At 39.7% G+C, this 26,584-nt stretch overlaps 1 protein-coding gene across 1 annotated transcript; it reads left to right on the top strand.

Annotated features, from left to right (window-relative positions):
* The first annotated feature begins 1,677 nt into the window (after positions 1 to 1,677).
* LOC131473915 (zinc finger protein 239-like) lies at positions 1,678 to 6,577 on the top strand. Its single transcript, XM_058651538.1, has 2 exons — positions 1,678 to 2,010; positions 4,586 to 6,577. The coding sequence occupies exons 1-2, from the start codon at positions 1,953 to 1,955 to the stop codon at positions 5,641 to 5,643; spliced, it is 1,116 nt and encodes a 371-aa protein (XP_058507521.1). The 5' UTR covers positions 1,678 to 1,952; the 3' UTR covers positions 5,644 to 6,577.
* Positions 6,578 to 26,584: the final 20,007 nt, after the last annotated feature.

Raw genomic sequence — 26,584 nt, 5'->3', positions numbered from 1 at the left:
GTTGGATGGGCACTTCTTGCGTACCATACGGTCAAGCTGCTCCCACAACAGCTCAATGGGGTTCAGATGACTGGTGACTGCGCTGGCCACTCCATTACCGATAGAATACCAGCTGCCTGCTTCTGCTCTAAATAGTTCTTGCACAATTTGGAGGTGTGTTTAGGGTCATTGTCTTGTTGTAGGATAAAATTGGCTCCAATCAATCATTGTGGACTTGTGCAAGTCCACAATTCTCTTCCTGATATCTTGGCTGATTTCTTTTGACTTTCCCATGATGTTACACAAAGAAGCATTGTGTTTCAGGTGTGCCTTAAAATACATCCACAGGTGTGTCTCTAATTAACTCAAATGTTGTCAATAAACCAATCAGAAGCTACCAAAGACATGACATCTTCATTTGGGCTTTCCCAAATTGTTTAAAGGCTTAATAATCTTAGTGTATGTAAACTTCTGACTTTGAAGAAAGTCATAAAAAAAATGTCTAAAAAATCCTTCTCTCATTATTCTGACATTTAGAAAATAGAAATAATTTTGGTAATCCTAACTGACCTAAAACAGGAAAAGTGATTGTCTGATTTCATGTCAGACAGTGAGAAAAAAAGCATATGTATCTTTTTATATAGTGTATGTAAAATTCTGGTTTCAACTGCATATATATATATATATATATATACACACATATATATATATATATGTATATGTACATATATATATATATATATATAATGTAGCATTATAGAAATATTTATCATTTACCTCACGTGCATTTATTTTATTGGAAACACTGCTTGTTATTATTAATGTAAAATAACAATAGACAGAGAAAATATATAAAATTTAAAAAAGTGTTTATGAAAATATTCCGTAAGAAAATGAATGTAAAACACGTTTGTATAAATAATAAGAAATTAAAATGATCGTTGTGTTACATTAATAACAAATGTCTTTATTTGTTGTCACGGGACATCTACTTTAGCTAATTAGCATACAATCATCTACACCAGGGACAATAAAGGGACAAATGCATCAGTGTCGGTCGATGTGGACGTGTGTGGACCTGTGAGAGTATAAAACAAATCTAAAGTTGATAAACAGGAGAAGATAACAAAGAATAAACTAAAGATTACATTTTCAGTAAAAAGACACAAAAATAAATGAATAAAAACAAAAAGTAGACGGAGGAAAACTCAAAATCAAGTTTATCGTACAAACATCAACGAGTTTTGTTGTTTTTGAGTTTTTATTTCTGAAAGTGGATTTATGAATGAATGTGGATTCAGGCAAAACGTAAGAAAAAAATCATCACAGTCATTTTTTCTGTGACAAAATGATCTTTTTAACCAATAAATAAAACTAATACAATAACTGTTTTCCACCACAAGTCAGAGGTCAGTCGCCACTGTCCTCCTTTAACTGATGTGGTCCAGCAGCTTCTTCTTCATCATCATTATCATCATTCCAGTTCTTACTCACTTTTAAACCACAATAAAAACAAGTGATGATAATAATTAAAATAATTAAACAAACACACACTCTCTCACATTCACTCACTCTCTCTCTCACACACACACTCACTTTGTTTTGTTGTGTAAATAAAAAACAAACTTTGTGTTAAGAATAATATAACAAAAAACAGTAGACACTTTTGACCCTGGTGAGTTTCCGTCTGCGCTGTGGGCGGGGCCGTGTGCGCGGACGGTACTTCCGTGTTTACTCGGGATGATGCTAACAACAAACTGTAGCGAGTCACGTTTTCAAATACGGAACCGCTGCTAATGCAGGCTAACACTGTTAGCATCGGCGCATGTGTTCCGCATCGAGCGTGTTAGCTTCTGTTAGCTCCCGTTAGCTTCGGTTAGCTCACACAGCTGCTGTAAACAGAAACAGGTGAAGCTGGACAGGAGCTTCCGGTCAGTGTTAGCCGTTAGCTTGTCTCAAATCTAACGAACAGAATGATGAAGCAGGAGCGGCTGCGTGAAAACAGACGCCCTCTAGCGGACTGTTCTACAGGTGACTATTTGAATGATAACATGTTTTGTTTGCTAACATGGACTGACTGTGACGTCATCATTTGTTGATCATCACTTACCTAAGTGTTTGTTCTTGTTCAAAACTTTATTAACAAAGATTTGTGATGATCACATGATTCATATTTAGTTTATTAGTTTATACATAATGTTTTTATTTAAATGCTGTTTGTGTGTATGTGGTTGGCATGAGGGTGAATGTGGCTGAATGTGGCTGAATGTTAAACACTTCATAAATGAGACTAACAGAAACTTTGATAATGTGACAAATTAACTCATTTTCTGGGTTTTATTGATTTTTTGGTGAAAATTAAAAATCTAGTTTGCCTCATTCACCCTCTCACTCACTTGATAGTTTGGCTAACAGTTATTATACCTGTGATAAACATTAAAAACACGTTTATTAAGACTTAATAAAGATCAGCTGTTGATCAGCTGTTGATTTGGGTGGAGTGGCTCAGTGGTTAAGACCGGTACCCTGTGTGCGAAAGACATCATGGTCGCAATGGTTGCAAATCCGACTCCATCCCTGGCTGATTGTACTCAATTCCATTGTAAGTCGCTTTGGATAAAAGCGTCTGCTAAATGACATGTAATGTAATGATTAATCAAGACATTTATTATTATTGTTGCTTGAGCTGAGTTTCACTGAGATGTTTCTCTTCTTCAGTTGTGACTCAGGTGAAAAACAGCAGGGGGATATTCCATCAAGCAGGCTAAAGGCAAAGCCAAGCTTAAATGGCCAAGTCTGGCTAATATAAGTGAGAGTTCGGTTCCATCAAAGAGGCTGAGATTAGCCCCAACTCAGTAACCATGGAAACTATGACTCTGGCTAAGCCTCAACCATGGCTAAGCCATAACTGTGGCTCAGGTTTCCGTTCCATCAATCTGAGCCTCAACCCTGTTCCACCAAGGTGGCTAATGTGAATGCCAGCCATGTAACCATGGTAACTTATGCTGCCGGGCAAATCTGGTCTGTAGCAGGCTAAAAGTGAAGCTTAGCACCATCTATGATCAAAGAATGTCCAATAGACAGAAACAGAGACACACAACTGTCATGGAATGATAAAATAATATGTAAAACATAAAATATATAATAAAATGTATTAAAGAAATGATTTATACTAATAATTATATATTATCTATAAGTACATTAAAGAACATTATCACCAACATAAAATATAATAAAAAATAAGACACAAATAAATACAAAATTAAACTAATTAGCAAAAAAATATAATAAAAGGAAATTTAAAGAGATCATCATTCTTTTGATGTAACAAGGGTTAGGGCCTCTGACTGATAGGAGATAGATGATTGATTTGCTGTCACCTGCATTCACTTACTGTAATAGGGGTCCTCGTCTCCATTGAATTGCTTGATTTGCTAAAATGATTCTAGATAAATAATCAATAGATCTGTCATATGATTATTTCCTATAGAATGATAACCAACATTGCATTTCTTCATGTAATAATCTACCATCAATTGTATGATAAATGTGATGAGTCATGTAAAGTACTTTGATTAAATGTAGCCTATTATTATCAAAAATGTAGGCAAGGCTACTTTATATAGCACATTTTAGCACAAGGTGATTCAAAGTGCTTTACATAAAATAACATGAAAATACAACAATTCAACATATAGCATCTGGGACCAAATACAGAAGTAGCACAAATACAGCATGTAAAAATGACAGGCTTAAATGAAAAGGATATCAATTCTATACAATTGGCCATGCAGGAAATAAATGAAAGCTATCCCATCGATTTGCATAACATTCAGTTGATAAATGTGATGAATATGACTTTCTAACATTACTACTAGGGCTGCCAAAGGATCAAATATGGAGAATTTCACATAGATTGCAGTGAAACAATAATGCTATTTTAATTATGTTCATATGAATGTTACTTATTAGGGCTGTCTTTTTGTTCTTTGGGGATTTTCCTTTTCATTTTAGGGCTTTGGTTGCATTAATAGGTCCACATAATTGATTAGTTTAAAACTAAAACCATCAAGAAATCAATTGGTAGATTATTGTCTCATATATTTTGTCCCTTTGATGGAGGATTTATATAACATGATGATGCTGAAATACTTCATTTTCTTTGTCACTTACACATTCAGCCTGTCGGCAATATTCTGCCACGCCACATCCCTCGCTTTATTGATTGCCGCGGTATTGCCCTTCTTTGGGATTATGTGGCTGTAATCCTCATATACCTCCATGAGGAGGGTTTGCTCCGCTGCAGAGAACATCTCTGCACGTTCTTTTCCTCTTGCTTTTCGGCATTTTTCACAGTTTCCGCGCTCGACTAGAATGGGCTTTTTATTTTCCCTGTGGGCGTGCACAAGTTGAGGCTTAACAGGTGAGGCTTGACTAAGCGTCAGGTGGAGCCAGCTGATTTCACTTGATGGAACGACTTGGAGCTAGATTGGGAGGTGGAGCTTAGTCAAGCTTCAAGCTTACACCTAAGTCTGGCAATTCTTAGCTACGTTGATGGAATACCCCCCAGGTCGTTCATGTGTGTGTGTGTGTTTGTCTCCTGCAGACGTGCAACATCTGCTGCGGATCAAAGAAGAGCTTCACACTGAGATGATGACCCGTCCAGATCAGGAGGAGCCAGAGAATCCTTACATCAAAGAGGAACAGGAAGATCTCTGGACCAATCAGGAGGAAGAGCAGCTTCATGACACGGAGGAGGCTGATGATGTAAAGTTCTCACTCACCGTTGTTCAAGTGAAAACTGAAGATGACTCAGAGAGTCCTCACATCAAAGAGGAACAGGAAGATCTCTGGACCAATCAGGAGGTCCATGGCAACAAGGACTCGCTCTCTATCGTCCACGTGAAGACGGAAGACGATGAGGACGAACCTCAGTCCTCACAGCTTCATCGAAGTCAACCTGAGGACAGCAGAGAGGCGGAGCCTCCAGACACTGATGGAGATGATCATCTTCACTCCGATAAAGAAGACAACAAGACTTCAAACTCGTGTGAGACTGAAGACAGTGAGGACGATGGTTTGGAGGAGACCAGAGCTCCTGACCAACGTCAGCCTCACAGACACAAACAGAGCGTTTCTACAGGAGAGAAACCGTTTGTCTGCGACGTCTGTGGAAAAAGATTCACAAAGAACAGTGACGTCAAGAGACACATGATGGTCCACACAGAAGAGAAACCCTACAGTTGTGATATGTGTGGGAAAAGATTTAAAGAGAAGTCCACTCTGAAGAGACACATGGTGGTCCACAGCGGAGAGAAACCGTGCAGCTGTGATGTTTGTGGGGAAAGATTTACACAGAAGTCTATTCTTAAAAGACACATGATGGTCCACACGGGAGAGAAACCGTGTCGCTGTGACGTCTGTGGGAAAAGATTCACAATCAGTTGTAACCTGAAGAGCCACATGAGGCTCCACACGGGAGAGAAACCGTTTCACTGTGACGCCTGTGGGAAGAAATTCACTCACAAACATTCTCTCAACATCCACATGAGAATTCACAAAGGAGAGAAACCGCGTGTTTGTGACGTCTGTGGGGAAAGATTCACAAAGACGTGTAACCGTAAACAGCACATGAAAATTCACCATGTTTCGTTAACCGCCTAGACGACGTCGACGTTTCTGACTTCGTCATGTTCATTTCAAATATTTCAACTCTAGTGTCTGTCATGGACATTAGAACATGACTAATAAAATAATCATTGTATCTGTGAAAATGAATACTTAATTGGGTTTGAACAGTTTTCTCAATGATTTCACACAGATATTTAACACAGATAATTCAATAATGTCTTATATTTTATTATGAATATTGATAACTTCAGGCTTCCATATGTCCAAAAGTGACTGACAGTAACTCTGTAGTGTGTGAACTATGAACCAGCTAGTTCCCGCCTCCTCGGCACGAGCTGAACGATAAATCTAACACACCAAGAGAGGCGGGACTTAAGGCAGAACAGCCAATCATCAGCTGGTCACACTCAAAGCCTGTGTCATGTTTGAGGCAACAACATATATTAAAATATCGAGATATCGCCCAGCCCTAGTGGACAACGTCCGTAAGTACTTCTTTTATTTAGTAGTATTTCAAAAAAATGTACTCAAACATAAACATGTTATCAACATGTGTTGTGATTAACCTCAGTAACACAAAGTGACCACATGAGGCAGCACTGGACCAGCGGCTCACATACGTATACTTTAGTTTTTCTCGTGTTTGAAATATAGCAAAAAAGAGATATTTTTAGAATGAGAAACATTTTATCCATGTCATATTTTGTACTGATACTTGTACTGATACAGTGATTTTAACATGTGTTTATATATGTTTATTTATATTCACTGCCTGGCCAAAGAAAAGTCGCCCCCTATCAAAAAGGGTCACACCGTTGGACCGCCTTTAGCTTTGATTACGGCACTCATTCACTGTAGCATTGTTGCACATGTGAGGTAAATGACACATACTTCTATAATGCTACATTATATTTATACATATGCAGTGTATATATATATAATGTACATATATATGTATATATATATACTGCATATGTATATATATATATACTGCATACGTATATATGTACATTATATATATATATACTGCATACATATATGTATATATATATTTATATATACTGCATACATATATGTACATTATATATATACACTGCATATGTATGTATATATATACTCCATACGTATATATGTACATTATATATATATACTGCATATGTATATATATACTGCTTACGTATATATGAACATTATATATATATACTGCATATGTATATATATACTGCTTACGTATATATGAACATTATATATATACTGCATACATATATATATACTGCATACATATATGTACACTATATATATATACTGCATATGTATGTATATATATACTGCATACATATATATGTACATTATATATATATACTGCATATGTATATATATGTATAATGTAGCATCATAGAAATATGTGTCATTTACCTCACATGTGCATTTATTATATTGGAAACATGATTGTTATTATTATTTATGTAAAATAACAATAGACAGAAAATATATAAAATGTATTCCTTAAGAAAATAAATGTAAAACACGTTTGTATAAATAATAAGAAATTAAAATGATTGTTGTGTTACTTTAATAAAAAACGTCTTTATTTGAATGTTGTCACGTGATATCTACTTTTGCTAATTAGCATACAGTCATCTCCACCAGGTGAATCATGGGTGAACTGCAACTGATTGACATCATAAATGTGTCTTTGTCTTATTTTTGTCTGTCCACGTTTGCATGTCTCCTCCTTTCCTTCTTTTCATCCTTCTGTTCTGGATGTTCTGATCCAACGCAGAAACAGAACAAACAGAACAAACACACAATCATGTTCACCAAATGTCTCCTCCTCCTTTCTGGATTTGAACTGGAGTAACCTCTGTCTCCGTCTTTGGTCTTTGAGGACTGTGTGTGTGTGTAACATGGGGTAGTGTTTTCACGTGGACGAACAGAAACCGACTTTTATTTTGAAAACACTAGGGTTGTTCTTTAGTGTGGATGAACAGAAACTGACTTTTATTTTGAAAACACCAGGGTTCTTTAGTGTGGATGAATAGAAACTGACTTTTATTTTGAAAACACTAGGGTTGATCTTTAGTGTGGATGAACAGAAACAGACTTTTATTTTGAAAACACTAGGGTTGTTCTTTAGTGTGGATGAACAGAAACAGACTTTTATTTTGAAAACACCAGGGTGGTTCTTTGGTGTGGACGAACAGAAACAGACTTTTATTTTGAAAACTCCATGGTTGTTCTTTAGTGTGGATGAACAGAAACTGACTTTTATTTTTGAAAACACCAGGGTTGTTCTTGAGTGTGGATGAACAGAAACTGACTTTTATTTTGACAACTCCAGGGTTGTTCTTTGGTGTGGATGAACAGAAACAGACTTTTATTTTGAAAACACCAGGGTGGTTCTTTGGTGTGAATGAACAGAAACAGACTTTTATTTTGAAAACTCCAGGGTTGTTCTTTAGTCTGGATGAACAGAAACTGACTTTTATTTTGAAAACGCCAGGGTTGTTCTTTATTCTGGATGAACAGTAACTGACTTTTATTTTGAAAACACTAGGGTTGATCTTTAGTGTGGATGAACAGAAACAGACTTTTATTTTGAAAACACCAGAGTTGTTCTTTGGTCTGGATGAACAGAAACTGACTTTTATTTTGAAAACACTAGGGTTGTTATTTGGTGTGGACGAACAGAAACAGACTTTTATTTTGAAAACTCCATGGTTGTTCTTTAGTGTGGATGAACAGAAACTGACTTTTATTTTGAAAACGCCAGGGTTGTTCTTTATTCTGGATGAACAGTAACTGACTTTTATTTTGAAAAGACTAGGGTTGATCTTTAGTGTGGATGAACAGAAACAGACTTTTATTTTGAAAACACCAGAGTTGTTCTTTGGTCTGGATGAACAGAAACTGACTTTTATTTTGAAAACACTAGGGTTGTTCTTTGGTGTGGACGAACAGAAACAGACTTTTATTTTGAAAACTCCATGGTTGTTCTTTAGTGTGGATGAACAGAAACTGACTTTTATTTTGAAAACTCCAGGGTTGTTCTCTGGTGTGGATGAACAGAAACAGACTTTTATTTTGAAAACTCCATGGTTGTTCTTTAGTGTGGATGAACAGAAACTGACTTTTATTTTGAAAACTCCAGGGTTGTTCTCTGGTGTGAATGAACAGAAACAGACTTTTATTTTGAAAACTCCAGGGTTGTTCTTTAGTCTGGATGAACAGAAATTTACTTTTAATTTGAAAACACTATGGTTGTTCTTAAGTGTGGATGAACAGAAACTGAATTTTATTTTGAAAACTCCAGGGTTGTTCTTTAGTGTGGATGAACAGAAACCGACTTTTATTTTGAAAACACTAGGGTTGTTCTTTAGTGTGGATGAACAGAAACAGACTTTTATTTTGAAAACTCCAGGGTTGTTCTTTGGTGTGAATGAACAGAAACAGACTTTTATTTTGAAAACACTAGGGTTGTTCTTTGGTGTGGACGAACAGAAACAGACTTTTATTTTGAAAACTCCATGGTTGTTCTTTAGTGTGGATGAACAGAAACAGACTTTTATTTTGAAAACTCCGGGGTTGTTCTTTGGTGTGAATGAACAGAAACAGACTTTTATTTTGAAAACACCAGGGTTGTTCTTTGGTGTGGATGAACAGAAACTGACTTTTATTTTGAAAACACCAGGGTGGTTCTTTGGTGTGAATGAACAGAAACAGACTTTTATTTTGAAAACTCCAGGGTTGTTCTTTAGTCTGGATGAACAGAAACTGACTTTTATTTTGAAAACGCCAGGGTTGTTCTTTATTCTGGATGAACAGTAACTGACTTTTATTTTGAAAACACTAGGGTTGATATTTAGTGTGGATGAACAGAAACAGACTTTTATTTTGAAAACACCAGAGTTGTTCTTTGGTGTGGATGAACAGAAACAGACTTTTATTTTGAAAACACCAGGGTGGTTCTTTGGTGTGAATGAACAGAAACAGACTTTTATTTTGAAAACTCCAGGGTTGTTCTTTAGTCTGGATGAACAGAAACTGACTTTTATTTTGAAAACGCCAGGGTTGTTCTTTATTCTGGATGAACAGTAACTGACTTTTATTTTGAAAACACTAGGGTTGATCTTTAGTGTGGATGAACAGAAACAGACTTTTATTTTGAAAACACCAGAGTTGTTCTTTGGTCTGGATGAACAGAAACTGACTTTTATTTTGAAAACACTAGGGTTGTTATTTGGTGTGGACGAACAGAAACAGACTTTTATTTTGAAAACTCCATGGTTGTTCTTTAGTGTGGATGAACAGAAACTGACTTTTATTTTGAAAACGCCAGGGTTGTTCTTTATTCTGGATGAACAGTAACTTACTTTTATTTTGAAAAGACTAGGGTTGATCTTTAGTGTGGATGAACAGAAACAGACTTTTATTTTGAAAACACCAGAGTTGTTCTTTGGTCTGGATGAACAGAAACTGACTTTTATTTTGAAAACACTAGGGTTGTTCTTTGGTGTGGACGAACAGAAACAGACTTTTATTTTGAAAACTCCATGGTTGTTCTTTAGTGTGGATGAACAGAAACTGACTTTTATTTTGAAAACTCCAGGGTTGTTCTCTGGTGTGGATGAACAGAAACAGACTTTTATTTTGAAAACTCCATGGTTGTTCTTTAGTGTGGATGAACAGAAACTGACTTTTATTTTGAAAACTCCAGGGTTGTTCTCTGGTGTGAATGAACAGAAACAGACTTTTATTTTGAAAACTCCAGGGTTGTTCTTTAGTCTGGATGAACAGAAATTTACTTTTAATTTGAAAACACTATGGTTGTTCTTAAGTGTGGATGAACAGAAACTGAATTTTATTTTGAAAACTCCAGGGTTGTTCTTTAGTGTGGATGAACAGAAACCGACTTTTATTTTGAAAACACTAGGGTTGTTCTTTAGTGTGGATGAACAGAAACAGACTTTTATTTTGAAAACTCCAGGGTTGTTCTTTGGTGTGAATGAACAGAAACAGACTTTTATTTTGAAAACACTAGGGTTGTTCTTTGGTGTGGACGAACAGAAACAGACTTTTATTTTGAAAACTCCATGGTTGTTCTTTAGTGTGGATGAACAGAAACAGACTTTTATTTTGAAAACTCCAGGGTTGTTCTTTGGTGTGAATGAACAGAAACAGACTTTTATTTTGAAAACACCAGGGTTGTTCTTTGGTGTGGATGAACAGAAACTGACTTTTATTTTGAAAACACCAGGGTGGTTCTTTGGTGTGAATGAACAGAAACAGACTTTTATTTTGAAAACTCCAGGGTTGTTCTTTAGTCTGGATGAACAGAAACTGACTTTTATTTTGAAAACGCCAGGGTTGTTCTTTATTCTGGATGAACAGTAACTGACTTTTATTTTGAAAACACTAGGGTTGATATTTAGTGTGGATGAACAGAAACAGACTTTTATTTTGAAAACACCAGAGTTGTTCTTTGGTCTGGATGAACAGAAACTGACTTTTATTTTGAAAACACTAGGGTTGTTCTTTGGTGTGGACGAACAGAAACAGACTTTTATTTTGAAAACTCCATGGTTGTTCTTTAGTGTGGATGAACAGAAACTGACTTTTATTTTGAAAACACCAGGGTTGTTCTTTAGTGTGGATGAACAGAAACTGACTTTTATTTTGAAAACTCCAGGGTTGTTCTTTGGTGTGGATGAACAGAAACAGACTTTTATTTTGAAAACACCAGGGTTGTTCTTTGGTGTGAATGAACAGAAACAGACTTTTATTTTGAAAACTCCAGGGTTGTTCTTTAGTCTGGATGAACAGAAATGTACTTTTAATTTGAAAACACTATGGTTGTTCTTTAGTGTGGATGAACAGAAACTGAATTTTATTTTGAAAACTCCATGGTTGTTCTTTAGTGTGGATGAACAGAAACTGACTTTTATTTTGAAAACTCCAGCGTTGTTCTTTAGTGTGGATGAACAGAAACTGACTTATTTTGAAAACACCAGGGTTGTTCTTTGATGTGGATGAACAGAAACAGACTTTTATTTTGAAAATACCAGGGTTGTTCTTTAGTGTGGATGAACAGAAACTGACTTTTATTTTGAAAACTCCATGGTTGTTCTTTGGTGTGAATGAACAGAAACTGACTTTTATTTTGAAAACACCAGGGTTGTTCTTTGGTGTGAATGAACAGAAATAGACTTTTATTTTGAAAACATCAGGGTTGTTCTTTAGTGTGGATGATCAGAAACTGACTTTTATTTTGAAAACACTAGGGTTGTTCTTTAGTGTGGATGAACAGAAACATACTTTTATTTTGAAATCACCAGGGTTGTTCTTTGGTGTGAATGAACAGAAATAGACTTTTATTTTGAAAACACCAGGGTTGTTCTATAGTGTGGATGAACAGAAACACACTTTTATTTTGAAAACACTATGGTTGTTCTGTTACACTATTACAGTTACATGAATACAAATAACGTGAATTGTCCTTTTTCAGTGTCTGCCCAATCGGTTTTTTTCTTTTTTTTCTGTAACAAACATAAACAAAAAATAAAATAAAAACTGCTGTCCAGCAACAATGTACAAATCAAGCCAGACCAACACCACAAAAGTGATGTTGAAAAACCAACAAAAAATCAAAAAAAGTCCCTAGGACTTCAAGTAGCATACACATCCTGTACCTGAAACAATTAAGAAAAAATAAATAAATAAATTGTTCAGAGGTAGATATTGTCAACCTTTCATATCCAGCAATTGAGCTCGGAATGGGCCTCATACTTCATTAAACAGATCTTCCCTCCCAGCAACTCTATAGGGGATCCTATCCAGAAACAGACTTTTATTTTGAAAGCACCACGGTTGGATTGTGTTTCTCTGTAATTATGGACTGAAGTTAGATTGTGGTTGTTAGTTTGAGTTTGCAGAGCCACAGTTAAATGACATCACTTTCTGTTACAACTGTCAAAATAAAAGCCCGGCTGACAGAAAAAAAAGAAGTCTGAGCATTCACCTGAACCTGAAGTGACAAACTCTTGTTTCACAGTATGAGTCGTTGGCTCTCACTTCACACTGAGCACTGAAAACAAACCTGACACTAAATTTAACCCAAATAAACCAGTGATTTTAACATCACACACACACACACACACACACACACACAGTGGTGGGCCACCAGGGCCTTCTCTGCTGGCCCTGACAATATCAAAAAGTATTTATTATTATTATTATCATTATTATTATTATTATTATTATTATCATATTGTTATTTTTATTTATTTATTTTTATTATAATCTAAATTAATGTGTGTCTTCAGTATGTTATGATTATATTTCCAGAAAGAATATGGTTATTTTTTGTGAAGCTGAGCTGGATTTTCCTGGATGTCATTAAACGCATCATAGCTCCGTGGACCTGCTCTAGTAGTATTGCTGGTCATTTCCTGTTTGGTTATAACTTTGACTGACGTGTGTCGTCAGCCAATCAAAATGTGATGCGTAGTGACAGAACGCCCCAGGCCCAGTGATGTGTCTGGCGCTAGCCCCCGCTATTGTCGTCAACGACGTTTGAACCTTTGGCGGGTTTTGAAGTAAGCTATGGCCACTGCATTAACACCACCGATCCATCATGTTTCTGATCTCCTAAGTGTGCACTTTTCATGGCGATCGTTTGGAGAAAAGAAGGAAATTATTTCAAGAGGAAGACCTACACCCAAGAGGTACATCATTTACGGGAAGTTTGAGTGTTAATGATAAATGTATAACATTTTTTAGAAGTGGTGAGGACAAAACTGTTGACCTTAAATAGTGCCGTGGACGTGTTCCCCGCGTAGCTGACGCCTATGCTTATGTGGAAGCTTGTTTTTGTGTCATATGGTGGCTTGTGAAACTGCGTTTGCTGAGTGACATAAGGGAAGATGTGGTGGTAATGATGCAGTAGCCTATAGATGCACAGTGGTGTGCGTGTGCGCTATGGTTGTTGCAGATCAACTGTCTCGTGAATATAGTGCATAATAGTGTGTGTTTTGTATGTGCTTGTGTTTTTGCGTGTTTTTTTGTTTTTTTTTACTGAAGACCCTGACTGAAACCCCACGGTACGCTACTGCACACACACATGCCTCCATCACTAAATTCAAATGTCTGATTTTGTCTCTTCCAACGTTCAGATTGACGTCAGTGACACAAAGTGACCACATGAGGCAGCAGAGGAGCAGCAGCTAAAATCACTGATTTTATCTCTGGACTTTGGTGTGAGAGAGAGAGAGTGTGTGTGTGAGAGAGAGAGAGAATGAGTGTGTGAGAGAGAGAGAGTGTGTGTGTGTGTGTGTGTGTGAGTGTGAGAGAGAGAGAGAGGGTGTGTGTGTGTGAGAGAGAGAGAGAGAGTGTGTGTGTGAGAGAGAGAGAGATTTTGATTTTTGAATCAACTTTATTTTTCTGTTCTCTTTTCAAAAATCATCTAAATGTAATGTATATGAACATTACACTCTTAAATAGATAAATAAATAAATAAAAACTTCTCCCAACTGCAGTGTGTGGTTTTCCACTGAACACAACGCCTGATTAAAACACCAAACCTGCTGGAAAGAGTCCAGATCTCCTGCTGCTTTGAAATAGTTAAAATCAATGAGGAATCTGGACTTGATCATATTGATACACACAGTGACAGGTTCAACAATAAAACCATCCTCCATCTTTCTCCTTCGGCTAAAATACACCGCCATCTTGGCCTGCCCTAAAACAAAGTTTAAAAGCTGGCATTTGTCCTTGTGTTGGCGTGTGTATTTAAAACCCAGAATAAAAAGCTGCTTGGTAAAAACCTCTCCACATTTGGTAAAAACAGTTTGTAAAAACAGAAACAAGGGTAAAAGACGAAGACACTCATAAAAACAGTGAAACACAGTCTCTCTTTGGTCGCAGTAGGGGCACTTGTCCTCTACTGCCGGGTTTATATTGGACACAAAGGAGTTCACTGCGACGACCCCATGGAGGACTCTCCAGTGAAGGTCTGCATGACTGCATGAGAGTGGAGGTTTGTAGAAGGACCTCCACTCCGGTCTGGCTGCAGGAGCCAGTTGCAGATATCTCCTCCATGGGGTGTCAGGTCTTTTGTCCGGTTTATTGCCTTCACCATCATTCTGTAAAAAAGTTCTCCTGTGGTACCATCCAGTGGTGCGAGGTGTGTCTGTTCCATTAAAATCCCAGAGCAGTCTTTAAAATCCGATGCCAGGAAAACGGCAGGAAAAGGATCGTCATCCGTCACTGTTTGATTAAAAGAGGAGTTTAAAAGCAGGCGGTCGTGTCCTGTGAGTCTCTGCTTCCAGTGTTCCAGGAGTTTCTGTGTGACCCTCACTGACGTTAGTCCCAGCTGGGCAGCGGGTCCAGAGGGGTCATCCATCCGGGCCCAGTCAGTGCCACCACCTGTCCCAGAGTAACAATCCCCGCAGTCTGCAGCCTTGTGGTCAGACTCTGACCTGCCCAGCTGGGAAGGTCCAGACGGGTCCCCCACAGGACCGGCTCCTGGAGGATCCAGTACAGGGAGTCCGTCTGCTCTCTCCTCTCTTTCTTTAGCAGGTTCCACACTCTAAAAACACTTTTATAAAAAGCTGGTAAAGGAGATGTGCTCATGTTTGGTATGTTCACTAAAACAAATTAAAATCTTGACCAAGGCCTTTAAAACCCTGCAGAATGCAGCGGGACAGGGGTCTCCACAGAGTGTCCTTTGGCCCGGTCAGCAGTCTTTGAATAAACTGGAGGCGGAAAGCCGCGCCCCTGCTGGCCAGATGGACCAGGCCTTGCCCCCCCTCTTCTTTAGGTAAAAACAGGACACTCTGTGGGACCCAGTGCAACTTGTCCCAAATAAAATCAACTAAAACAGACTGAATTTTTGACAGGAGAGAAACCGGAGGATCGACGCAGGCCAGCCGGTGCCACAGGGAGGATGAGACCAGGTTGTTTGCTATCAAGGTTCGGCCTCTATACGACATTTTTGGGAGTAGCCACCTCCACTTCTCCAGCCGACCCTTGACAAGCTCTAGGACATTGTCCCAGTTCTTATTTTTATTGGTCTCATCCCCCAGGAAGACCCCAAGGTATCTGAGACCTCCCTTTTTCCACTGTAGGCCACCAGGCAGCCCCAGCCGACTCCCCAGCTCCCCTCCAGCCATCAGAGCCTCGCTTTTCCCCCAGTTCACTCGAGCAGATGAGATAAAACCAAAGTCTTTCACAGTGTTATTTAAAATGTCAATATCTTTTTGTGACTTCACTAAAACAATGACATCATCTGCGTACACAGACAGTTTAAAAGACACGGGACACTGGGGGAAACACACACCTGTAAACTTAGCTCTGAGTTTGTGGAGCAGAGGCTCGATGGCTATTGAATATAACATCCCAGAGAGAGAGCAGCCCTGCCTTACCCCTCTCTGGATCTCAAAAGGTGCGCTCAGCCCGCCGTTAATTTTCAGAACGCTCGCAATGTCACTAAAGAGAACCCGGACCATGGCTATGACGCCAGGGCTGAACCCAAAAGCAGCCAGAGTCTGCCACAGGTACTGGTGTTCAACCCGGTCGAAAGCCTTTTCTTGGTCTATTGAAATCAGACCAGTCTCAATACCCAATGAACTGGAGAGCTCCAAGACATCTCGAATTAAAGTGACATTGTCACCGATGAGCCTGCCGGGCACACAGTAGGTCTGGTCAGGGTGGATGATGGACGCCATCACCTCTCTCAGTCTAAGGGCCAGAGCTTTGGACAGGATCTTATAATCTGTGCACAGCAATGAGACCGGCCTCCAGTGTTTCAGTTCTTGCAGGTCTCCCTTTTTTGGCAGCAGGGTTATTGCGGCCCTCCTGCAGCTCAGAGGCAGTCTGCTGGTCTTCAGGCTTACGTTAATCACCTCTAGTAGATCTGGTCCTAATGTGGACCAGAAAATCTGCAGGAAGGCCGTCCATGCCAGGAGCTCTGCCACTCTGCAGGCTCATAGTGGCAGTGTGGAGCTCCTGCAGCGTCACCTCTGCTGCCAGCTCGCTGTTGTCAGCCTCGCTGTCCTGAGGGAGACCGCTGAGGAAGCTACTGTGCACATCTGGATTATGTGTCCACTCACTCTTAAAGAGTTTTCTGTAAAACTTGGCAGCATACTTCCTAATCTCAGACGAATCTGAGACTTGGGAGCCGCTACCCGTTCGTAAAGAATGAATGGTCTTCCTTTGTCCATTTTTCCACTCCAGCCCAAAGAAGCGAGATGGGGCGTCCATCTGTGTGATGTTCATGAACTTAGACCTGACCAGAGCCCCCTGTGCTGAGATGCCCAGCAGGTTGGCTATGGCCGATTTTTTTGACTTGAGGGAGTCTAAAAGCCCTCGATTTGCCGTGGAGTCTGCTAAAGTCTGCAGACCTGGCCCCGTTCAGGTTTAAGGTGCTGATGTTAAAATCACACATAGATTAAAAAAAGAACAGCAGTAAAAAGAGCCGTCAATAGAAGGTAAAAACATCTAGAAATCCTCATCATTCTTGATTTGGGTTTTTACCTTCAGTATTAACTTTTTTAATCTAAATATTTCCTGCTCTGTTAAAACCTCCTCCCCACAGCTCTTTCTGGTGAGCGGCCTGGCTGAATTAATAAATAATTGTAGGTCAGGAAAGACCTCACCTACATTAGGCAGCCTGGCTCCTTTAGTTTGCTCCAGGAAGGCTTTAATTCTCTCTGGAGGGTATTTACCCTGAGAGTCCAGCTGAGTCAGGAGAATACCACTCTCTGACTCAGTGGACTCAGTCTGGGAACTCGTTTTCTTTACTTTACTGTTCTTTTTTCCAGATTCAAAGTTCAAAGTTCAAAGTGATATTTTGAGGAGATCGTCATCTGACATATCCTCCTCCATCATCTGTTCAACCATGTCACTTTCAACCATGTCTTCAGTTGTATTCGAAATGATTGCTTCAGGAGTCAGAGTCTCAGTAAGCACGCCGCGGGAGGATTCCCCTCGACGGACAGCCCGACCGGAGCAGAAAAAACGGCCTTGCGGCAACAACGGGAGTGCCCCACACGGTAATAATCGCGAGCGGATCTCCCCCCGCACCCGCAGCAACGGGCGGATCTCCACCAGAAGCCACCACAACGGGCGGATCTCCACCAGAAGCAGCAGCAACGGGCGGATCCCCACCAGAAGCCACCGCAACGGGCAGATCTCCACCAGAAGCCACCACAACGGGCGGATCTCCACCAGAAGCCGCCGCATCGGGCGGATCTCCCCCCGGAGCAGCCTGCGGCGCTCCGCCATCCCTCGGGCAAGAGCGAACCAAATGCCCCTCGCCCCCACAACCAAAACATTTCATCATTTCCGAGGAAACGAAAACCACATAATTAAAACCATCACCTTTAAATGAGAAAGACAGTCTCAGATCAGTGTTTCTTTCTTTAAGGATCATAAAAACCTGTCTCCTGTGACACACAACATGCTTGAGTTTTGGAGATTTACATCCCAGTGAAACCATCCTGATTGGGGATACGATGTGTCCATATCTAGAGAGCTCCTTCACTAACAATTCATTCTTAATGAATGGGGGAGCCTTTGAGATCATTATTTTTGTAGCAGGGTTAACGAGAGGGGAGACGGGAGTGAAGGTGTCTCGGATAACTACTCCCCTCTCCACCACCTCGCCAACCTTAGCCGTACTGTCAAGAAACACCAGACTTTCTTGACAGACTTCAAGTGAGCCAGACTTCACGCTGTCACAACCGACAACCTCTCCCACAGCCAGCCCTGCCTCCTCCACCGAGCACTGCACTGCGGGGAAAAGCTTGATCGCATGTCTGCGAGTCAGCTTCTCAAACTCCGCAGGTGCAGCCTCCGCCACCGGCATTGTGCCACACAGAGCACGCTGCCCCTCACAAACAATTACACACACATGCTCACACACACACACAAAAACAGCCCTGATAGCAACAAGGGATAAAATAAAGATTCATAAACACACTCACACTGACAAAAAAGAAAATGGTTTTCTCAAAAACTGTGTGTGTGAGAGAGAAAGAGAGAGAGTGTGTGAGAGAGAGAGAGTGTGTGTGTGAGAGAGAGAGAGTGTGTGTGTGAGAGAGAGAGAGTGTGTGTGTGAGAGAGAAAGAGAGAGAGTGTGTGAGAGAGAGAGTGTGTGTGTGTGTGAGAGAGAGAGAGTGTGTGAGAGAGAGAGAGTGTGTATGTGTGTGTGTGTGTGTGAGAGAGAGAGAGTGTGTGAGAGAGAGAGAGTGTGTATGTGTGTGTGTGTGTGTGAGAGAGAGAGAGTGTGTGTGAGACTTTTTTTTTGACTTTTTAACACAACATTATTTTTTCCATTTAACATAAAATAAGTTACTGACAAATGTAGAGGTATGGATGAATAATAAATATAACTAATAAATATAAATATCACAAGCAAACAATTAAGTGATTAATCAATTAATTAACCAATCAATTAATTAATCAATCAAAAACAATCGAGCGATCAAAACGAAAAACAGATATTCAACTACTCACATACACACATACACACTCTCACTCTCAGACTGCCACTAGGACTGTACATAGTTAATGGTAGACTTACGAGGAGACTCGTATGGGAGATACACACACAGCAGCACCGTCGACTACATGATAACAGACATAGAGCCTGATCACATCAGAGCCTTTACAGTCAGTCCTCTGACCCCCCATCAAACCACAACAACATCACCCTGTACCTAAAACACAACAAAACACGCTACACAATAGAAGAGGACAACAAACTACATAACACTGAACAACCCTATAGATGGACTGAAAACAGCCAAGACCAGGACCAACATGTATTTGGCAACAACATAGTTCATTCAGTGATAAACACATTCCTCACTCAAACATATCTACATAACAAAGAAGGAATGAATCCAGCCGTGAGGGATAGAAACCTAATCTTTGATCATCTGGCTACACTATCAAACTTAAAGAAAGCAGCAAAATCCACAAACAAAAAACCTACCAAAAACAAGTGGTTTGACTCATAAACCTCAGAAAAACACTTAAGAAACTATCAAACCAAAAGCATAGAGAACCAGACAACCAGGAGATAAGACATCAATACTGGCAAACAATATCACCACACCATCAGATCAAAGAAAACACAACACATCAAACAACAACTCACCGAAATGGAAGAAGCGATAGATTCCAGTAAATTCTGGAAAAACGGGAAACAACTCAACAAACCTGACAAAGAAGAATCGGCTGTCCAAAAAATGTACAGTACAATCACACTTAACCCAGCCCAAAAGGATATCTCCAAAAAACTACAAATCTTAGAACCGATCATAAAAGACCAACAAAAGCCTCTAGATTTCCCTAGAACAGAAACAGAACTTCATGAAAGCAGAAAAAGCCTGTGGTGTTGACGGAATATTCAACCAAATAATCAAATATGCAGACAGCCAACTCCACACGGCACTGTTGAAATGATTCAACATGGTGTTGAGTGGGGGACATTGTCCCGACATCTGGAGCCAGGGACTAATAACGGCCATCTACAAAAATGGAGATAAATTAGACCCTAACAACTACAGAGGGATATGTGTCAGCAGCAACCTGGGGAAGATGTTCTGCTCAATGATCAACAGCAGATCACAGCAATAGCTCGCTGATCACAATATACTCAGACAGAGTCAAACTGGATTCATACACAACCATAGAACCACACGCTACACACACACACTTATAGAGAAACATTTAAATCAAAACAAATCTAAAATATCTTCCCGTTTTGTAGACTTTGAAAAAGCATTTGACTCAAACTGGCACAAGGGCGTCCTGCTCCAATTATTACAGAAAAACCTACGACATCATCAAAACAATGTACTGTAACAATAAGTGTGCAGTCAAAGTCCAAGACAAAAGAACAGACTTTTTTTGCCAGAACTGAGGAGTAATGCAAGGAAACAGTCTGAGACCAACCCTTTTCAACATCTACATAAATCAACGAGCAAAAACATTACATGAGTCGTCAACTCCAGGCCTCTTCCTGAACAACACACACATCAAATGTCTCTGGTACGCACATGATCTAGTGCTGCTGAGGGACTACAACAGCTCCGTGACCTGAGGAGGGACCACAACACCTGAAGAGGGACTACAACAGCTCCTAGACCTGAGGAGGGACCACAACACCTGAAGAGGGACTACAACAGCTCCTAAACCTGAGGAGGGACCACAACACCTGAAGAGGGACTACAACAGCTCCTAGACCTGAGGAGGGACCACAACACCTGAAGAGGGACTACAACAGCTCCGTGACCTGAGGAGGGACTACAACAGCTCCTAGACCTGAAGAGGGACTACAACAGCTGAAGAGGGACAACAACAGCTCCGTGACCTGAGGAGGGACTACAACAGCTCCTAGACCTGAAGAGGGACTACAACAGCTGAAGAGGGACAACAACAGCTCCTAGACCTGAGGAGGGACCACAACAGCTCCTAGACCTGAGGAGGGACCACAACAGCTCCTAGACCTGAAGAGGGACCACAACAGCTCCTAGACCTGAGGAGGGACTACAACAGCTCCTAGACCCGAAGAGGGACTACATCAGCTGAAGAGCGACTACAACAGCTCCTAGACCTGAGGAGGGACTACAACAGCTCTTAGACCTGAGGAGGGACTACAACAGCTCTTAGACCTGAATAGGGACTACAACAGCTCCTAGACCTGAAGAGGGACTACAACAGCTGAAGAGGGACTACAACAGCTCCTAGACCTGAAGAGGGACTACAACAGCTCCTAGACCTGAAGAGGGACTAAAACAGCTCCTAGACCTGAGGAGAGACTACAACAGCTCCTAGACCTGAGGAGGGACCACAACACCTGAAGAGGGAATATAACAGCTCCTAGACCTGAAAAGGGACCACAACAGCTCCTAGACCTGAGGAGGGACTACAACAGCTCCTAGACCTGAGGAGGGACTACAACAACTCCTAGACCTGAAGAGGGACCACAACAGCTCCTAGACCTGAAGAGGGACTACAACAGCTCCTAGACCACCTTCAACAATTCTGTCAGTCAACAAGAAGAAAACTAATCATGGTGTTTCAGAGTGAGAGAAACAGACCCCAGTTCACACTGAGCACACATACACATACACAAACAAACATTAACACATACACATACACATACACAAACACAAACACAAACACAAACATAAACATACACATACATAAACATACACATACACATACACATACACATACACATACAAAAACACATACAAAAACACATACACAAACACAAACATACACAAACACATACACATACAAAAACACATACACAAACACATACACATACACATACACAAACACATACACATACACATACACATACACAAACACATACACATACACAAACACATACACAAACATAAACACATACACAAACACATACACAAACACATACACATACACATACACAAACATAAACATAAACATAAACAAACACATACACATACACAAACACATACACAAACATAAACACATACACATACACAAACATAAACATAAACACAAACACATACAAATACACATACCCAAACACAAACATAAACACATACACAAACATAAACACAAACACATACACATACACATACACAAACACAAACACATACACAAACATAAACACATACACATACACATACATATACATATACACAAACATAAACACATACACATACACATACACATACACAAACATAAACATAAACACAAACACATACAAATACACATACCCAAACACAAACACATACACATACACAAACATAAACACATACACATACACAAACATAAACATGGAGATAAATTAGACCCTAACAACTACAGAGGGATATGTGTCAGCAGCAACCTGGGGAAGATGTTCTGCTCAATGATCAACAGCAGATCACAGCAATAGCTCGCTGATCACAATATACTCAGACAGAGTCAAACTGGATTCATACACAACCATAGAACCACACGCTACACACACACACTTATAGAGAAACATTTAAATCAAAACAAATCTAAAATATCTTCCCGTTTTGTAGACTTTGAAAAAGCATTTGACTCAAACTGGCACAAGGGCGTCCTGCTCCAATTATTACAGAAAAACCTACGACATCATCAAAACAATGTACTGTAACAATAAGTGTGCAGTCAAAGTCCAAGACAAAAGAACAGACTTTTTTTGCCAGAACTGAGGAGTAATGCAAGGAAACAGTCTGAGACCAACCCTTTTCAACATCTACATAAATCAACGAGCAAAAACATTACATGAGTCGTCAACTCCAGGCGTCTTCCTGAACAACACACACATCAAATGTCTCTGGTACGCACATGATCTAGTGCTGCTGAGGGACTACAACAGCTCCGTGACCTGAGGAGGGACCACAACACCTGAAGAGGGACTACAACAGCTCCTAGACCTGAGGAGGGACCACAACACCTGAAGAGGGACTACAACAGCTCCTAAACCTGAGGAGGGACTACAACAGCTCCTAGACCCGAAGAGGGACTACATCAGCTGAAGAGCGACTACAACAGCTCCTAGACCTGAGGAGGGACTACAACAGCTCTTAGACCTGAGGAGGGACTACAACAGCTCTTAGACCTGAATAGGGACTACAACAGCTCCTAGACCTGAAGAGGGACTACAACAGCTGAAGAGGGACTACAACAGCTCCTAGACCTGAAGAGGGACTACAACAGCTCCTAGACCTGAAGAGGGACTAAAACAGCTCCTAGACCTGAGGAGAGACTACAACAGCTCCTAGACCTGAGGAGGGACCACAACACCTGAAGAGGGAATATAACAGCTCCTAGACCTGAAAAGGGACCACAACAGCTCCTAGACCTGAGGAGGGACTACAACAGCTCCTAGACCTGAGGAGGGACTACAACAACTCCTAGACCTGAAGAGGGACCACAACAGCTCCTAGACCTGAAGAGGGACTACAACAGCTCCTAGACCACCTTCAACAATTCTGTCAGTCAACAAGAAGAAAACTAATCATGGTGTTTCAGAGTGAGAGAAACAGACCCCAGTTCACACTGAGCACACATACACATACACAAACAAACATTAACACATACACATACACATACACAAACACAAACACAAACACAAACATAAACATACACATACATAAACATACACATACACATACACATACACATACACATACAAAAACACATACAAAAACACATACACAAACACAAACATACACAAACACATACACATACAAAAACACATACACAAACACATACACATACACATACACAAACACATACACATACACATACACATACACAAACACATACACATACACAAACACATACACAAACATAAACACATACACAAACACATACACAAACACATACACATACACATACACAAACATAAACATAAACATAAACAAACACATACACATACACAAACACATACACAAACATAAACACATACACATACACAAACATAAACATAAACACAAACACATACAAATACACATACCCAAACACAAACATAAACACATACACAAACATAAACACAAACACATACACATACACATACACAAACACAAACACATACACAAACATAAACACATACATATACATATACACAAACATAAACACATACACATACACATACACATACACAAACATAAACATAAACACAAACACATACAAATACACATACCCAAACACAAACACATACACATACACAAACATAAACACATACACATACACAAACATAAACATAAACACATACACATACACAAACACAAACACAAACACATACACAAACATAAACACATACACATACACATACACAAACATAAACATAAACATAAACATAAACACAAACACATACAAATACACATACCCAAACACAAACATAAACATAAACACATACACAAACATAAACACAAACACATACACATACACATACACAAACACAAACACATACACAAACATAAACACATACACAAACATAAACATAAACATAAACATAAACACATACAAATACACATACCCAAACACAAACACATACACATACACAAACATAAACACATACACATACACATACACAAACATAAACATAAACACATACACATACACAAACACAAACACATACACAAACATAAACACATACACATACACATACACATACACATACACAAACATAAACATAAACATAAACACAAACACATACAAATACACATACAAATACACCTACCCAAACATAAACATAAACATAAACACATACACAAACATAAACACAAACACATACACATACACATACACATAACTAGGATTAAAAATGACGTCTACAATGCTGCAATAAACCGGCTGAGAGAAAAAGCAAGACGGGCATTTTATGCAATACGAAAATCCAATAAAATTAATATTCCAATCCCAATCTGGCTCAAAATGTTTTAAACAGTAATCCAACCAATTGCATTATATGGTAGTGAAATATGGGGTCCATTAACAAACCAAGACTTTTCTAATTGGGACAAACATCAAATTGAAACCTTCCTGTCACGAGGTTCTGCTGCAACTCCTTAATAGACCAAAGATGATGGCGTAGTCGACTGATATTGTTTTTCTCTCCGTTTATTTGCCCAAACCAAGATGCATAGTGAAAAAATATTTACAGGTGAAAATCGAAGAAAAACATGAAATGTCCCAAAGTGCTATTTCCAAAAGTAATTCAAAATAGCAGTGAGCAAAAATAGGTGTTACCTCCTTCTTAACACAATATACTCTGCCTGAGTGGGAGGTAGACCACTCTTTATACATGTCTTCTGCCCCTCCCATCCAAACATCAATTATCCCAAAAACACAATAAATGAACACAAGCATGATTATTATAATAAACAAAGCCAAAATATTTCCCCAAATTAACCGTGCCACAATAAACATTGCCCCCACCTTTAATAAACAAAATTAATAGATAATTAATAGAACTACAAACAATAGTGACGTCACTCTAAGCGTCCCGCCATCGTCATCATTTAAGTGTGCCACTGATGTGAACAATGTTTGGAATGCTGCAGACGCAAACTGAGGATGAGGGGTAAGTAAGTTTGAACCAAGTTAATTGTTAATAGAATGATGATGTAGGAGCGGCAAGTGTGCACCCTTGACGGTCTACAAATATGTATGTGTATGCGTCTGTCTGTGCGCTCTATCAGCGAGTGTGTGGCGGCGTGTGTGTGTGTGTGTGTGCCATTAGTTACGATGTCACTCCGTCACACTTCCACACTGAATTCAGCCAAAACATTCTTAGAGTCCAGAGAAAAACACCAAATAATGCATGGAGAGCTGAACTGGACCAGGGGGGTATTCATCAACGTAGCTAACAATTGCCAGACTTAGGTGTAAGCTTGAAGCTTGACTAAGCTCCACTTCCCAATCTAGCTCCAAGTCGTTCCATCAAGTGAAATCAGCTGGCTCCACTTGACGCTTAGTCAAGCCTCACCTGTTAAGCCTTAACTTGTGCACGCCCACAGGGAAAATAAAAAGCCCATTCTAGTCGAGCGCGGAAACTGTGAAAAATGCCGAAAAGCAAGAGGAAAAGATATTAGTCAAGCTTCAAGCTTACACCTAAGTCTGGCAATTCTTAGCTACGTTGATGGAATACCCCCCAGGTCCCGCTCCTTATTGACATCCAGAACAGAGCCATCTCATTCTATAAACACCTCCAAACTTGTGACCCCGCCTCATACCACCACCAAGCATTACAAAGCCAAGAGGGCAACATAGAGAGGAGTGGCCTCAGCCAGCTGGTCTGGAGGCTGACCACCACCAACGACCCTCCCCTGCCTCAAAACACCCCCCAAAATATCTGGCCCAACCAAATGATCAGCAAACAAAAGGACAATGATATCACCGAGTGGGAAAAGTCAAGAAAACTCACAGCAAACTAGAACGTTACCTGGCATTA

This window comes from Solea solea, chromosome 15, assembly GCF_958295425.1.
Source record: "Solea solea chromosome 15, fSolSol10.1, whole genome shotgun sequence".
Taxonomy (NCBI): Eukaryota; Metazoa; Chordata; class Actinopteri; order Pleuronectiformes; family Soleidae; genus Solea; species Solea solea.
This window is presented reverse-complemented; position numbering and strand designations above follow the sequence as displayed.

Bases quoted from the DNA above. Each gene is read 5' to 3' on its own strand.
- LOC131473915 (XM_058651538.1), top strand. From the start codon at position 1,953: ATGATGAAGCAGGAGCGGCTGCGTGAAAACAGACGCCCTCTAGCGGAC. The intron at 2,011-4,585 runs GTGACTATTTGA...TGTCTCCTGCAG, and splicing joins TCTAGCGGACTGTTCTACAG to ACGTGCAACATCTGCTGCGG.